The sequence below is a fragment of the Centropristis striata genome, chromosome 24 (assembly GCF_030273125.1).
Source record: "Centropristis striata isolate RG_2023a ecotype Rhode Island chromosome 24, C.striata_1.0, whole genome shotgun sequence".
NCBI classification, from domain to species: Eukaryota; Metazoa; Chordata; class Actinopteri; order Perciformes; family Serranidae; genus Centropristis; species Centropristis striata.
In genome coordinates, this window is record NC_081540.1 from 15154259 (window position 1) to 15172466 (window position 18208).

The window sequence follows — 18208 nt, forward strand, 5'->3', positions numbered from 1 at the left end:
TGTCCGGAGTACGGAGGACAAAACAGGACAAAAACTAAACTATTTTTGAATTTGTTTTGAAATGCATGCATTGTTTTATTAATTTATTTTTTATTGTTTTAATTTTAGATTTACAACCAACTGGCAAAAAGTTGACCACATGACACATATTCCAGTTCCTACCAGAGCAAGGGCGTCCCTCTCTACCTCCTGAAGACCCAGCTCTTCAGAGAGGACCTTCTCTCCTAGCACCACACCTTGCTCCTGAAAGAATCTTTATGAGACCTTATTGCTGCACTAATGGCTCTTAGAGCACTAGACCTTCATTGTTTCTCTTTTCTGTAATCGCTTTGGTTAAAAGCGTCTGCTAAATGCTAAATGTAATGTAACATATTGAATGACAGACCATTCATTTGCACATTGAACAACAAATGCAAGAAGAAAATAAGAAAGACAAAATATAATAAAAAATAATAAAAAAATAATAAAAGCAAATTAAAAACAAAAATAGAAATGGATGTCACTTAAATGAATAGATGCATACATTTAAAAAAAACAGCACCGTGATGACGTCAATGAGGGCGGAGAGCAGGATGACGCCAAAGATGTCTGTCAGATTCAGATTCAGATCAGATTTCAGAGTCAGATTTGCCTTTATTGTCATTGCCCAGAGTAAAAGTACTAGGACAAGGAAATTACCCATCAACCCGTTTAAACGTATACTTAAAACACACATACAACATGACAGAGGTGGACAGGTAAAGGTTGCCGACCCCTGTACTAGGACAACGGAATTAGCCATCAACCCGTCCAACCGTGCTACTGTGTTTCTTTATTTCAGATTGATGTTAAACAAAAACAAGCAAACTCTGCCTGCAGAAGGTCCGTTAAAGTTATCGGAAATATTTCTAAATGTGGGACCGTCCCTTTAAGCAGTCATTAAGTCAAAGGCGTTTCTCTCCTGGAAGCCTCTCTGTCAGTCTCTGTGTCTGTGTTGAAACCCCTCGACTGTCGGCCTCATTACAGCCTCTTACCTGACACAATGAAGCAGAACTAAATGCTGCCTGATGCTCAGCCAGCGATCTGTCACAGCTCTCTCAGCCCAGAATAAAGTCTACAGCCTGAACACTGTGGAGGACCAAAGAATAAATACATTTAAAATGTTTTACTATGTTAATTCATGTGCACACTATGCACAGTGTTCATATATATGTATATGTATATTTGTGTGTGTGTGTGTGTGTGTGTGTGTGTGTGTATATATATATACACACACACACACACACACACACACACACAAACACACACATATATACAGTGTTCATATATATATATATATATATATATAAAAACACTGACAGTGTGTACATTAATTAACGTAGTAAAACATGTATATAACATACATACATATACACACATATTTATATATAGTATGTTACATAAATTTATATGCCATTAAAAATACCAAAAATAATAAAATTAACTGCTAAAATGTGAGGAACTAATCTTCATTCATTTTTAAATGTAGTTTAAAATGTAATGTTTTAATGTATTTATTTATTTGCATTATTCCTGTTGATTTCCCCAAACTTATTTCTTTCTTTATTATTTTCTTCATGCATTTCTTCTTCATCATGAAAAATGAGAAGTATCTCATTCAAAGTGTATGGAGGACAGAATGCTAAAATGAAAAACAAATTGATAAGTTACCCCATGCATAAAAGAATATGCCGGTAAATATACCGAAAATATTATTAAAAATAAATGTAGGGATTTATTGATAAAATGCGAGAAAACATTTATATATTTTTTAATATATTATATTTGCTTAAGATTGTTTTTATTACATTCATATGTTTTTGCACTTTTTCAATGTATTATTTTTTATTGTGCAATCTTCCCCCTATTTATTTCCCCCAAGTTATTATCTTCAGATTTTTTTTGACGACCCTGCTATAGTTGGATGTATCAATAAGGTGAGGAGGCTGAGTCCAGGGCTGAGTCCAGGGCTGAGTCCAGGGCTGAGTCCAGGGTGGTATGAGCAGACGTGACAAAGACAAGAGAATCTGGGGCCGGTTGCACAAAGCAGCTTAAAGTTAAGGTTTCCTTAAATTAAAACAGTTGCACAAAGATTTCTCCTTAAAGTTTCTTTAAGTTTTCCTCCTTATTTTGGTCTTATACTTAAGGAATGGCTTAAGTTGTGTTAAACAGTTGCACAGAGGACCTTAACAACCAAAGTGAGGAAAAAAATGTAAGGTACCTCTGACACTTAACCACAACATGGCTGTGTTTATGGCGATGGCGAACAATAAATAAATAATGGTGTAAGGATATTGTGTTTATTATGAATGACTTATGTAGCCCACAGAGATTTCTTTACAGTTAGTCTAACCTAATGACTAACTGTAACTAAGTTAACTTTAATAAAACGTTATTCCTTCCTGTTTTGTTGGAATCTTTCCTGTCATTAGTTATTTCTTTTTCGGCCACAAATTGTCAGACATTTTTGGATTTTTTGGATTGGACCGGTTTTCTTTTCTTCTCTTCTGCCATTTCAGCAACTTAAGGCCAACTTTGAGAAAGGAAAACGTATAAAAAGGTGCCAGTTGCATAAAAATTAAGCTTTGTGTTTAAATGATGAAAAGACAAATTCTTTTGTAAACTGAATAAAACAGGACCCAGTATAAAACCCTGTGGGACACCAGTTTGTATTTACATTCGCTTTGTAGTTTCTTAACCACTGAAATTAATTTGAAAAGAGCAGACAATAAAAACGCTCTCCGTGGAAACATTAAAAAATCACTACAGAGCTGGAATGACCTTAACTCTTTCTTTGACCTGGAAAACCTGTTAAGAGATTCTGTGTTAAGCAACTTCCTCAGCTAAGGAAAAGTGTCATACTTAAAGAGAAAACTTAAGATGCTTTGTGCAGCCCGCCCCTAGATATAGACCGTGGTGTAAAAAGAAAGAAAGGAGGACAGGACTGTTTCAGGGCACGATATATCCCTTTCAGCTTCTCACCCAGTAAGACATGACCCTCACAGTGCTCACAGGCTTGTCCAGGGGCGATTCAGCCACTAGATGATGTTGTTCTCAACTCGCAGTCGCCCCGGCTGGTTAATATGCTATTAAATGTCCCACCGAAATACTTTTACAACAGACTTAAAAACTACAGAAAAAGGGAATAAAATCAAATCAGAAACAGAAAGTAAACAGTTCCAGTTTCCCACAATGATGCAGAGAACACACCTGACAAGTAATAGAGAAGATAAAGCTTCTAGTGAGTCGGAAACAAGGCGTTCATTCATGTGGAGGCTCTCAGACGCGACGCCTTCACACTGCTAATGGACGCCGACCCGGATGAAACCAACACAGGCAGCTCTAACCCAATTTTAGCCGCCGTCTCTCCTCTCTTCCTATTTCTGTGATTGTACGAGTGGTAATTAAGGCCGTAATAATTAAATAAGTCTCTTTGAGCCGCGTGGAAGATCTAATTAGCTTGTCTGTCTGAGGGCTTCTCTTCTCACCGTCTGGACTCTCCGTTCAAGGATGTCTCTAATTCTCTGGGTTTGCTGCAGCAGGTATGCTTACCTGCATGTTTTTTATGGGCAGAGGTCAACAGTCAAGCTGTGTGTCTTGGCTTAAAGAGGGGGGAAGGCTGGTTTCTGTGTGCAACAGCAGTCATTAGTGGCTGCAGGCACACCTGCTATGTGGTTGGAAAGTTGATGGAAGCTGCACTGCAACTCTGTTTTTAAAAACTCCCTGTTCCAGCTGTCACTTTATTCCCTGCAAAAACCTCACAGGCCGTCCCAAAATAATGTTTGCTCCACATATTGTGCATATTGAACAATTTGCATATTTCCAGCCTCTCCTGTCCTCTCCTCTCTGTTCTGTGTAAACAGATTTTTTTTTGTGTGAATATTTGTCATGTGACCGTTGGTCTCAGCAGAATCAATCACGTTCATAGTGTTGTTGAGGAGCAGAATGTAATGTTTTAACAGGATCTGGTTCGTGCAAACACTTTTGGGCATGTTTTTAAATGACACATGTAGAATAAAATGATTTTGACAGAAATAATACAATTTTAAGCTTCGTTTTGTTTACTTTTTCTTATGGAAACTTTCATAACCGTTGATCCATTCAAGGACCGTCACAATGTTTAAACTTTGATGATAATACAGTATTTATAGTGTCTTTTATATGATCAATGGCGGAATTTTGGCGATCTCTTCAAGAAAGTTTTTAATGGTGTAATATGTAACTTTTCTGCATTAACCCCACACCCCGAGGACAGGTTTTCAAAATAAATTTCCAAATTGGCAGCAAGGAACTGTAAAAACAAAAGTAAGTAGCGCAAAATTCTTTATATATTTGCTTCTTTATTTATTCACCATTGTATTATTTCACATTGTCTCTACACTGTCAATTAATATGTGCTGTGTGTTAGTCTGAGTGTGGGTTTGTGTGCGTACGTGTCTATGTGCGTGTGTGTGCATGTATGTGTATGTGTAGGTACAGATGTGTATGTGGGGATGGGTTTTGTCATTTTTATTGTCTGTTTTTATTCTTATTTTTGTAAAGCATTTTTTGTTACATTTATATAAGCACTATATAAATAGTCACTTTAGTTAACTTCAGTTTGATTTGATTTGATTTATTCACTTTCCTGTCTATTTTTTGTTACGTTTATTTATGTATTTTCAAATGTATGCATTTACTTTTCACTATTACATTTATTTACATTTTCATTTATTCCTTATTATTCCCCCTTATTTGTTTATTTCTGTATTATTTTCTTCATACATTACTTTATGAATTCCTTCATTGTCATTGGGTAAACTTGTCAAAACATAAAATCTACAAATATGATGAAAAAATACATTTTAAAAAGGAATAAATTCAAATTAAATTATATTAAATGCAAGAATTAATACAACATTTTTAAATTACTAAAAATAAATAAAACTTGGAAAGTATATAAATACCAAGTTAAATTAAAAAAAAGAATTAAAACAAATAATTATATGACATATTCTTAAAAAAATGGATGCCTAAATTAATTTTTAGTATTCATTTTTGGTACAGTTAATGCCATATTAATTGGTTTGTAGAGTAATTTATAATAATAATAATAATAATTATTATTATTATTATTATAATTATATAATAATTATTATTATTATTATTATTATTATCAATAATAATAATAATAATAATAATAATAATAATAATAATAATAATAATAATATGGCAGGTTCTGTCCTCTCACAAAGCATCACAGTTATAAGTTTTACCATTTTGGTACAATGTTTTTGCATCATGTCTTTAGCCAAAGTTAACCCAGTAAAGTTACATTTCTCTATAATTTTCTGTGAATCTGCTTCAAAACAATTCAAAGTGACTGCAGCAAAGAAAAGGGTGAGGAGAAGAAGAGTCATCATGGGTAGTGTGTTAAAGGTGAAGAAAGAGAAGAAGAAGAATAACTGTCTCCACACAATCGACTGAACAGAAACAATCAGCGTTCATCTGCACGTACAACAACAACAGCACGATGTATGTTTTAAAAATGTTCATTGATCCAGCTGAGAACACTGATAAAAACTTCTGCTTAAATCAACTCCAAAAGTCTCTGAATCTGCATGAAAATCAGGACAACCTATCGAATAACACATGTATGCACATTTCTGTCACACCTATTAGTTTGCTAGTGTTTTTTCTTAAAAAACAAACAAAAAGGGGGCACATTTTTGTTCTTTTTTGAGTTGCAAAGAAACAGGACAAATTATGACCCCCACCGGCACATTTTTTCCACTTGAGTTGAGAAAAATCTGATTTCAGGGCTCGATACAAAGATTAAATGGAGGTTTTCTGCAGTGTAACAATCAATATGAACCTTGCTTGCTGCCAGAAGATACTTAAGAAATTCAATCCCTATCTTCCCTCATTGGATCAGCCATCGTCAGGGCTGGGGCGACCTCAGCGGCCAATCAATCGAGTCCCTTTCAGCTCTGATAATCAAAAATCCAATCGGTGCTCTAAATGTTAATTGATCTGAGCTTTGGGACAATAGCTGCTTCTTTATCTGCTGCTTCTTTTCTGCATGCTCTTGAGTTCACTGTATATAACAATATCAAATCAGGCTGCCGGTGTCACCCATGCCCTATATGGACGTTTCTCTTGGACCAAAGAAAAGTAGACTTTACTTACCCAGGGCTGTGATCCAGATTGCTCATCAAACACCTGAAAAACAATTAAAGAAAGCAATATTTAGCCCTCATATCCCTTTTTAAAAATACATTAATCAGATTGGTTGCAATGAGGAGACCAAACAAAAGTGATGGACACCAAACAAAAGTGATAGACACACAAAAAACAAAGTGAAGAACAGCAAACAAAAATGACGGACATTAAATGAATGCGACGGACACCAAACAAATAAAAGTCCTTGACACCAAACCAACAAAAGTGACGGACGCCAAACAAACTAAAGTGACGGACACCAAACAAAGTGCCGGACACCAAACAAACAAAAGTGACGGACAACAAATGAATGCGACGGACACCAAACAAACAAAGTGATGGACACCAAACAAAGTGACGGAGACCAAACAAACAAAAGTGACGGACGGCAAACAGACTAAAGAGACGGACACTAAACAAACAAAAGTGATGGACACCAAACAAACAAATGTTGCGGACACCAAACAAAAGCTACTGACACCAGACAAACAAAAGCGACGGACACCAAACAAAAGTGATGGACACCAAACAAACAAAAGTGACGGACACCAAACAAAGTGATGGAGACCAAACAAACAAAAGTGATGGACGCCAAACAGACAAAAATGACGGACACTAAACAAACAAAAGCTACTGACACCGAACAAACAAAAGTGACGGACACCAAACAAGCAAAAGTGATAGACAACAAATGAATGTGACAGACACCAAACAAACAAAAGTGACGGACACCAAACAAACAAAAGTGACGGACACCAAACAAAGTGATGGAGACCAAACAAACAAAAGTGACGGACGCCAAACAGACAAAAATGACGGACACTAAACAAACAAAAGCTACTGACACCGAACAAACAAAAGTGACGGACACCAAACAAACAAAAGTAATGGACAACAAATGAATGCGACGGACACCAAACAAACAAAAGTGACGGACACCCAACAAAGTGACGAAGACCAAACAAACAAAAGTGACAGATGCCAAACAGACTAAAGTGATGGACACCAAACAAATGTTGCGGACACCAAACAAAAGCTACTGACACCAAACAAGAGTGATGGACACCAAACAAATAAAAGTTGTTGAAACCAAACAAACAAAAGTGACGGATGCCAAACAAACTTAAGTGACAGACACCAAACAAACAAAAGTCGTGGACACCAAACAAACAAAAGTCGTGGACACCAAACAAACAAAAGTGACGCACACCAATCAAACAAAAGTGACGGACACCAAACAAAGTGATGGACACCAAACAAACAAAGTGATGGACACCAAACAAAGTGACAGAGACCAAACAAACAAAAGTGACGGACGGCAAACAGACTAAAGTGACGGACACTAAACAAACAAAAGTGATGGACACTAAACAAACAAATGTTGCGGACACCAAACAAAAGCTACTGACACCAGACAAACAAAAGCGACAGACACCAAACAAAAGTGATGGACACCAAACAAACAAAAGTGATGGACACCAAACAAAGCGATGGACACTAAACAAACAAAAGCTACTGACACCGAACAAACAAAAGTGACTGACACCAAACAAACAAAGGTGACAGACACCAAACAAAAAAAGTGACGGACACCAAACAAATAAAGTGATGGACACCAAACAAACAAAGTGATGGACACCAAACAAACAAAAGTGACGGACACCAAACAAAGTGACAGAGACCAAACAAACAAAAGTGACAGACGCCAAACAGACTAAAGTGACGGACACTAAACAAAGAAAAGCTACTGACACCGAACAAACAAAAGTGACAGACACCAAACAAACAAAGTGACAGACACCAAACAAACAAAAGTGACGGACACCAAACAAATAAAGTGATGGACACCAAACAAACAAAGATATGGACACCACACAAACAAAGTGACGGACACCAAACAAACAAAGTGACAGACACCAAACAAACAAAAGTGACGGACACCAAACAAATAAAGTGATGGACACCAAACAAACAAAGATATGGACACCACACAAACAAAGTGACGGACACCAAACAAACAAAGTGACAGACACCAAACAAACAAAGTGATGGACACCAAACAAACAAAGTGATGGACACCAAACAAACAAAAGTGACAGACACCAAACAAACAACAGTGATGGACACCAAACAAATAAAGTGATGGACACCAAACAAACAAGGGTGATGGACACCAAACAAACAAAGTGACAGACACCCAACAAACAAAAGTGACGGACACCAAACAAACAAAGTGACAGGCACCAAACAAACAAACAAAGTGACGGACACCAAACAAACAAAAGTGACGGACACCAAAGTGATGGACACCAAACAAACAAAAGTTACGGACACCAAAGTGATAGACACCAAACAAACAAAAGTGACGGACACCAAACAAACAAAGTGACCGACACCAAACCAACAAAGTGACAGAGACCAAACAAACAAAGTGACGGACACCAAACAAACAAAGTGACAGACACCAAACAAACAAAAGTGACGGACACCAAACAAACAAAAGTGACGGACACCAAACAAAAGTGACGGACACCAAATTAAAACAACGGACGCCAGACCAATTGATGGACACCAAACTAACATAAGTGACGGACACCAAAGAAACGAAAGTGACGGACACCAAACAAACGAAAGTGATGGACACCAAACAAAGAAAAGTGACGGACACCAAACAAAGAAAAGTGATGGACACCAAACAATGTGACAGTCATCAAACAAACAAAAGTGACGGACACCAAAGAAACGAAAGTGACAAACAGCAAATGAAAGCGATGGACATCAGAAAAAGTGGTGGACACCAAACGAACACAAGTGACGGACACCAAACAAACAAAAGTGACGGACCCCACATGAAATGCTTCAAAAACGGAATGCACAGATTTCTGAATGGTGCTGTTGCCTTTTTGTTTGTAAGAAAATGCACCAATTCAGTCTTATTTGTTCGGAAACCTTCTTCATGTTGTCTTTTTGTGGCAGAAAAAAATATTCGACAAGGGTCAATTTCCTGCTAAGGACATTTATACTCTCGCAGGTATTCATGAGGGGTTTTGTCGCAGCTCTGTCGGAGGCCTCAGACTCTCTGACAGCGCAGTGTGTTTTTATAAATGTGTGCGTGAGTAAATTTGGCGTGGCATTTAGAGGCTGATGAAAAGGTTGATACCGCCACGCTGCTCTGCTCTGACTGAATCGTGTCGAGCGGCGGCGAGGACGCCCGGGGGCGACGGCCCCTCCACCCCTCCGATGCATCTGTTTCCACCCTTGCTCTGCTTCTCAGCTGCAGCCGGCGGTTTCATAATTGCTTTTCCCGCCACATCCCCTCCACTTTACACCAGCAAACTCTTCGAGACTGTGCCATTTAGCTTTAGATTTAAATGCACAGGGGAGGGAGGTGTTTTTTTTTCTTTTTCTACATCAAATTGCGTCCCTGTTTTATTTCCGTAAACGCTCCTCAGCCATTCAGAGGCCTATTATCGCCGCTTGTTGCAGCGACTGATGATCCTACCAGGTAAGCAGCTCCTATTAGAGGAAGCTTCATTTAGTGTTACACTCCAACTTCACCCCCCCCCCCACCCCCCCACCCCCCCCCTCCCTCCCCCAGCCCATTATGGATGATCGCAGTGCTCGGCTTGCATGCAGGAAAGGTTTAATTAAATCATAGTCCAATCATAATCCATGTTGTTAATTAAACTGGATAATTTATAAGTACAAAAGAGGATATTTATTAGCTGCTCTGCGGTGGTGGCAGCGCTGTAACATGCACGCTCCCCGTGCACGGGCACTTACACTTATGCACCCCCCTGCCCCCTCCCCTGCCTTACAACCTTTTACTATTGATGCCCCCGCATGATTGATAATGAGACAGAGACTGCTGTACTATTTGTCTAATGGCCGTGCAATTAAATTCCCTTGTAAATGACCCATGCCTCATTTCATCCTAATCTATGGAATTTTGATTGAATTTGTCAGCCCTAATTGAAAAATACTGCTATTTAATGTCTGCATTGCAGTTGCAGATCAGGCCGCCTTTAATGAGATCGTGTCCCAGTGACCCTGAGGAGAAGGAGGCGGTGGGGGGTGGGAGGGGGGCGTCCATGCGTGCCCTTGACTCAGCCCAAGAGGGGAGGAGGTGGTCCTCTGGGACATCCACTCGGGGTCAGAGGTCACCGCTCTGGCTACATATGATGATGTGTCAGGACGACGGTGGCATTGACGAGGTTTGTATTAATTGATGAGGACGCCGTTACAGGATTCATTAAAATGGAGTTTGATGCCGGCGCAGGAGCAAACACTGTGATTTAAAGCTCTGCTGTGCAGTTTTGGAGGAGATGGATCGCAGGATAATCACACCGCAAAACGCTGGAACTCTCACACGTGACGGCATGAGGTGTGGAGAGGCGGCGGCAGGATGTTTTTTTAATTTAAGCTGCAAATAAAGACTCTGCTTGCTAAATCAGCTTCACGTGACACTAACTTTCTGTAACAAAAGAGTTTTAGAGTCTCTCCCAGTTAGGATTCCTTTCAGTGTTCATTGTCAGCAAATTATCCACAGAGGTCTCCTCCACTCTGAAACGAACACGCCTGCTGACTAAGCAGCAAAAACACTGAATAAAGCTGTTTGGTGGTAAATCAGTGTTTTTCTGGTGCAGTTTGGCACAGCGGCAGAGGGCCTGCTAACGTTGTTTCTCTCAAAACTTCAGATCCAGACATCTGATGACTAAAATCCTTCATCCAGTTAAAAAAACACCAAGATCTAAAATATGGAGCCTTAAAATGAAGTTTCTGTCACTGCTGCACAAAGAGGGTATAATGTCGACCACATGAAACGCAAACATTTGGGATAATGTAAGTGAATGTATTCTCTAAATAAAAACAGTCGCTGTTTTAAACATGTTGGTAACATTGTGATATTCAACTTCTTTTAAGTGAATATTTCTGCATCCTTGGGTCCCTTAACAGTCTGTGAGCTGCATAAATGGGGTCTGAGTGTAAAGCTGAGACTCTTGTGGATTCAGTGAGCTCAATTTCATTCATGTGTGATGATGTTAGTGAGTGAAACTTGAGCTCAGTGTATAAAATGAGCTGCTGTGACCTCTAGGATAATCACAGCCTCATGAAACTTTACAACCACAAACTAGAGACCTGGAGCATTCAGAGGATGGAGCGCTTTACACAGAAGTGCTACAATAAAATAAACCAAAATACAGAAATTTACAAAATGTCCATAGTTTTTGAAAGCAAATCACAGCATGGATATTTTTCTAAATGTGGGTTTCTGGATGGATTTTTCACCATTTTTATTAATTCTCGGCTGCTTAAAAAAGTATGCATTTTGCAGATGATGACCCACTGTCTCCTGCCAAATAGGGGGAAAGCAGGTTTGAGTGTTTGAGACCGAAACAACTTGTCTAGACTCGCCATGAAGAAACGCTGCTTCACAGCACTACAAGTGGTGAAAAACTCCATAAAAGGAGCCTTTAAATCTAAACATTTCCTTCACTGCTCTATATAATCTTGTTGGTTTAAGGACATTTTTATTCTGCAAGTCTTGAGTGTAAATGTGGATTCTTGACAGCTTTGTTTGTTTTTCCAATATCCTTTCAGTAACGTACATTTCCAAACCAATGTCCAGAATGAACACCCATATTGGAGGATTCTGCAAAAGCCTGAGTTCTACATTTTCATGTGGCAACAAAAGATATTGTGCTAACGGCAAATAAACTACAGTTAAAGAGCAACTGAACAGCAGAAACCTCCAGCAGTTTAGCTTGTCACCTGGCTGCACAGGTGAATTAACTACAGTAAAATATTACTATTAATTATTTAGTTACGGCTGCAGGATCCATAAATATAAACCTGGATTGGAAATCACTGGAACAGATGATTTATTTTACCTAAAAACGAAAAAAAATAAAAAATACATACATAAATTAAATCAAATATAAACTAATAATTAAAATAATTTAAAAAAAGTTAAAGAAAATAAAATGAATAAGAGACTTGATTCCAGAAGTTCACGGATGATTTTCAGAATAAAAGGCTGTTTTTCTTTTGGGCTTGCAGAAGGCACACACACACACACACACACACACACACACACACACACACACACAGAAGCGATTATTTACTGAATATATACAGCTTATTATTTACGATGATGTGTTTTCACATTCTTAAATGGCCTGTGGTCCCAATTTGTGTAATTGGCATTCATCCAGGGGACCAAAAGGCGAGCTGTGACGTCACCCCAAGTCAGCCAATCAAGGGCCAGAGCGCGGCGAGGGGGCGGTGCTCGCGCGGAGAAGGCAGCGCAATTAAACCGAGGGGAGCGCAATTTAAATCCAAAACATCTGTGGACGCGCGCAGGGCAGGAAACACACACATACACACCTACACACACACACCTACACACAGACACACAAGAAGTGTCAGCGGGGGACAGAGGCAGAAGTGTCCGCTGCTGTGGCTCTCTGTCCGGTCAAGTTGAAGTGGTCCTCGGTGCGTCAGAAGGACGCGCGCCGCTCCGGAGCTCTGAATGTTTTGTGGGGAAACTAAAATCAGGAGTTGAGGTTTTTTCTTCATCATTTGTGACTTTTCTTCCTCCGCTGCCGCACTGATGGAATGGTTGTGTTTAATGGGATTATCGCTCCTCTGAAGCCCGTCAGAGAGGCGCTGAGAGCCGCGGACCCACCGGGGCTCTGCCGTACCCCGCAGCCGCCCACAGCGCGCCTCCTCCGCTCTCCTCGGAGCCGCAGCGGTCGTTCATATGAGCGCGGCGTTCAGTCCGTCCTTCATGGTGATGCAGCGGCCACTCGGAAGCACCACCGCCTTCAGCATTGACTCTCTGATCGGGGGGCCCCCGCAGCCCAGCCCGGGACACTTCGTCTACACCGGCTACCCGATGTTCATGCCGTACCGGTCGGTGGTGCTGCAGCCGCCGCCCCCGCCGCCCCCCTCCCTGCAGCAGGGGCTCCCCACCGGGCACCACCCGCACCCGCAGATCCCCAGCCTGCAGAGCGGCTTCTGCTCCAGCCTGGCGCAGGGCCTGACGCAGGGCATGGCGCTCACCTCCACGCTCATGGCGTCGCTGCCCGGCGGCTTCTCCCCGTCCCAGCAGCACCAGGACGCGGCCAGGAAGTTCGGCTCGCAGGCGCTGCACGCGGTCTTCGATAAAACTCAGGACCTGCGGCTGGACGGGGAGGACGGGAAGAGCTTTCTGCAGGGCAAAGAGTCCGCGGCGCTGCAGGCTTTCCACGACACCGACACACCGGTGCAAACATCCACAGGTAGGCCGGCAGACAGGGCGCAGAGTCCGGCACCAGAGCCGCAACTTCCACCTGACACCTTCAACTGACGGCCTTAAAACGCACCAAGACTAGAGATTTGACTTATTTTATTTCATTTTAACTCTACGTTGTTTATTTCCCGTTAAATAATATTCTGCACACTCTCCAGATGTTTTATTACACAAAGTAAGAACAAAATATTTGAGAATTTGACATTCAAGATAAACAATTCAAATCTCATCTGCAGGTTTTGTTAAAAATAAAGTAGTGTATGAAGACTAAATTATTACAAGAACTATTTAAATAGATAAAAAACAGCTGATTCCCAGAAGAGAAGAATAAAATATCAATAACTCTAAAACACAAAACTTAATAAAAAATACTTTTTTATTCATGGAAATGAACATTTCATCGCATAAACTTGTGGAAATGTTGCAGATTATTTGAGATTAAATAATATTTTTGCTGATTCTAGATGATTTAATGTCTAACATTTGATTTCAGTGGACAGTTGATGGGTTTTTTATTGACTCCTGACAGAAAACAGACATTATTGAATATTATTTGTGATTGAATCTGACGTTATTCGGCTCCAGCAGGAGGAGCAGGGCCGCGCTTTTGGAGACGCTCTGTGCGTAATTACGCGTGAAAAATAAAAATCCCTGCAGAGCGCGTGCTTTCCGCGGTGATCCAAACACTGATCTGATGATGGATATTGACGAGGACCCCCCCCTCACCCCCAGACACCCCCCTCCTCTAATTCACTCCACCAGATATCAGTCAGATCTCATTTACTGTCAAATTTAGACTCAAACTTTATTTAAATCTAAAGTGTTCAGACATTTAAGATACTTTGAGTCACATTTATTTATTTATTTTTACAGCCAAACAAAGTTCATATTATTGATTAAAAAAACAACTTATTTCTAAAGTCTTTGAATAATTATGATTGGGGGGATTTTAAAGTAAATAAAGGTATTTTTTAAGAGTTTAATCAAACGTTTTCTCTCCTTTTAAATTACAACAAGACGCTTTAAATGTTTAATATCTCAAAGGAGAACAAAGATATTTCTCGACAGAAATTATAGATGATGCCACTTATTTCTAAAATCTTTAGGTAATTATGATTTGGGGGGCTTTAAGGTAAATAAATCTCATTGAATAAAATGTTTTCTGGAATCTTTATTTTTTCTTCTTTCTTTTCTTTTTCTTCTTCTTCTTCTTCTTAATAATAATAAAAAAGTTATTTTGGACAGAAATGAAAAGATGCAATTTATTTCTAAGATCTTCAAATCTTTATGATTCTTTTTAAAGTAGGAACATGATGCAACATTTAATTGTAACACATTTTTCTGCCCTTTTTTCCCTCCCAGTCAGAGCACTCGGTAAAGACGACTCGAAGGAGGACGAGTGCGGCCGGAAGGATGAGAGTTTCTCCATGGACAGTGACTTGGACTACAGCTCCGACGACAACCTCACCTCCATGTGCCACAAGGAGGACGGGGACGGCGGCGGCGGCCTGGACGACGGGCCCCACATGCACGGCTCCTCGTCCGGCGGCGGCTCCGGGGCCGGCGGAGGCTCCGGGGGCGGCAAGAACCGGCGGCGGAGGACGGCGTTCACCAGCGAGCAGCTGCTGGAGCTGGAGAAGGAGTTCCACTGCAAGAAGTACCTGTCGCTCACGGAGCGCTCGCAGATCGCGCATGCGCTGAAGCTGAGCGAGGTGCAGGTGAAGATCTGGTTCCAGAACCGGCGCGCCAAGTGGAAACGCGTCAAGGCCGGAAACGTCAACAACAAATCCGGGGAGCCGTCCCGGAACCCCAAAATAGTGGTTCCCATCCCGGTGCACGTGAGCCGCTTCGCGATCCGGAGCCAGCACCAGCAGATGGAGCAGGCCAGACCGTAGAAGAAGAAGAGACCCGGAGCCGCTTAGCACGACCTGAGTCCCGTATTGATGTTTGATTCTCCTCTTTCCCTCCGTTTACACATTTTAACACAAAAACAACAACATTATTATTATTATTATTATTTACCTCAAAATAACTAAGGCGCCTTTAAATCATCCCCCACACACATTAATCACATTTAAAGGAAACATTTGACGCATTTATTTACCAAAAAAACCGGAAAAATTCAAAAGATGATGCCACTTAATTTACAATACTGGTTTAAAAAACAATAATAACACGTTGATCACGAATCCTGAATTCACAAAATAATAATAATGGAGATCTGATTGTCTCTCACAAAGGAAATCAAAATAAGTGAATTAATTACAACAGTGGCTGATCCTTTAGAGTGAAAAACTTCTTCTATTAGGCTCATAAAAATCTTTATGTTATTATTTGTTTGGGCTGTTTTCCAGACTTCATCATAGCTCGTTTTGATGAGGAAGAAGTTAGAATCTCAGGAATGTGAACAGAAAAAGGAGCGAGCTGCTTGTAAAATATGGACGTTTTGAAAAGTGACTTCACTAATATTTCAGTCTGACAAAGTCATTTTGGCGAAATTATGGCAGCGAGTATAAAAAAAAAATCACTTTTCCCCAACGGAGTTTGGTATTATAGCCACTGAAGATTTTCTTTGAAACGCACACAAAATTAACAAATCTTTAAATTTCATGTTTGAGTCTGAAAGTGTAAATGTGAGGAAATTGTGGCAGCGAGTTTGGTTTTAAATCACTGAAAATTGACGTTTGGTTTGGAGAAACCTGTTGAATGAAACAGGTTTGTTTTGTTTCATTTCAGACTTCATCATTTTTTTCTTCTTTACAGGAAATTAAAAAAAAAAAATACACTTTTTTCAAGCGTCAACACGAGACTCCGTGGCTCGTTAAGCTGGACATTTCTCTGCAGGACGAACCTCTGTATGAAAATTAATCTTTTTGGAGCGACACCAAAAACTGTGCGTAAAGACGAGCCGCTGAGGAGGAGGAGTAGGAGGATGATGAAGAGACACACTAACATGTTGCTTCGGCACACACACACACACACATTCTCTCTCTCTCACACACACACACACACACACACGTGTAAATACACACGCGGGACCAAACTGAGGACACAAAGGACGCGTTGTTTTAAAACCTTGTTTTTATGAACTTCTGTCTGTCTGTGCTACTGAACATTTGCTCTTTGGATCAAAACTGTTTTTGCTTCATTTCATTTCATCTTATTTTTTATTTTATTTGTTTTTCTTTTTTGACAAAATGACGCTGCTAATTTATTTATATAAAATTGTGCAAAAGTAACTAACATTCCTTGAAAAAAGAAAATATACAAGTGTGAATTAAAAGATGAAACCTGACCAGATGTTCACAGCTGCACTGGATTTATTTCTCTTCTCCATTAAAACATTTTTATAACGATTTGGATTAGTAAAATACATAAAATACTTTTAAAAGTTTAGTGGTCAGAGCTGTAAATACCGAGAGGTTTATTAAAGTCCAGTTTTTTTTATTTTATTTTGAAGGCCCGGTGCTTTCAAGGCCACAAGTCTTCAAATTTGATTTTAAAAATAAAGCTTGTAAAAATGTATAAAAACTAAATCTACCATCTATTTAGACTCTGATGAATAGTTTGACGTGTGGAAGTATGGAACATAGAGAAAATAAGAAAAAAAAATGAAATCAGAGCACATTTTATTTTCTTGCTTCTCTGAGCCATAATGATGGCAGCCTGGGGGTCAAAGGTCACTCTAATTTCCAGCCTTTTGTTGTGACAGCGGGGTCATGGGGTGGATATGGAACAATGCGCGCTCACGCGGCTGCATAATGAACGATAATAAAAAGGCCTCTGGCAGGCCTTTTTATTATCGTTCTCCTCAAACCAAGCAACGTTTTAAAAAATGGATTTTAACCGCAAAGATGAATCTTTTGGTCTGAGGCACGTTCAGTATGATTAAAATTTAATATTTTGTTTACAAACCTGCTAAAAGAAATCAAATCAAACCCCCAATTTGAATATTTTGTTATTTTTTAAGGTACAATGACTTCATTTAGCATCTATCAGCACACAGGGTTACCCTAAAAATTAAATTCAATTAATTGTAAAAATGACATATAAATACCTTATTATTCCATCTTAGGCACCTGTTGGTCGTCAAACTGCAGAGCAAGGAACACAGAAAAAAAGTAAACTCATTTTACAAACTCTGAAACAAATCAAGAATTCACAAACACCCAAAATAAATGTTAAAAACAGTCCATCAGAGAAAATGTTTAAATCCACAGGAAGCTGGAAGAGACGCTGATGATCAACAACATGAGAAGTTTTAACAATCTGGACTCTCCAAATTTGTTTATCATCATATTTTTCTCTATTTTCTGACATTTGTTTGACTTAACAATGAATCCATTAATGATTCAAAGCATGTCTGTAAAAAAAACAAACATTAAATAGCCTAGTGTATGATTTTAAACTAATTAATTTAATTTTCGGGCTGTTGGTGGCAAAAAACTGAAGACTCTCAGAACTTGTTTCATGGCAAATTTTCCTCTATTTTCTGGCAAGATAATAAATCTGTTAATTGGAAAAAGCATTAATAATTTGTAGAATTGTCAGTACAGATCAAATATTCTGCAATCAACAAGAATAAGCTGATGTGTTCAGATATAAAGGGAAAAAAAACCAGAAAAAATATTATAAAATGTGCTTTTTGATAGTAAATAAAGGGACATCCCACGAGTTTTAGACCTCAGCATGTAA

General features: G+C 39.4%; 1 protein-coding gene across 1 annotated transcript; it reads left to right on the top strand.

Annotated features, from left to right (window-relative positions):
• Positions 1–12913: 12913 nt before the first annotated feature.
• Positions 12914–16523, top strand: gbx2 (gastrulation brain homeobox 2). Its single transcript, XM_059328152.1, has 2 exons — positions 12914–13502; positions 14876–16523. Exons 1-2 carry the CDS (start codon positions 12983–12985, stop codon positions 15406–15408), a joined length of 1053 nt encoding a protein of 350 aa, XP_059184135.1. The 5' UTR covers positions 12914–12982; the 3' UTR covers positions 15409–16523.
• Positions 16524–18208: the final 1685 nt, after the last annotated feature.

Excerpts from the sequence above, each read along its gene's own strand:
- gbx2 (XM_059328152.1), top strand. The coding sequence starts at position 12,983 with ATGAGCGCGGCGTTCAGTCCGTCCTTCATGGTGATGCAGCGGCCACTC. Across the intron at positions 13,503-14,875 it reads ACCGGTGCAAACATCCACAG|TCAGAGCACTCGGTAAAGAC; the intron begins GTAGGCCGGCAG and ends TTTCCCTCCCAG.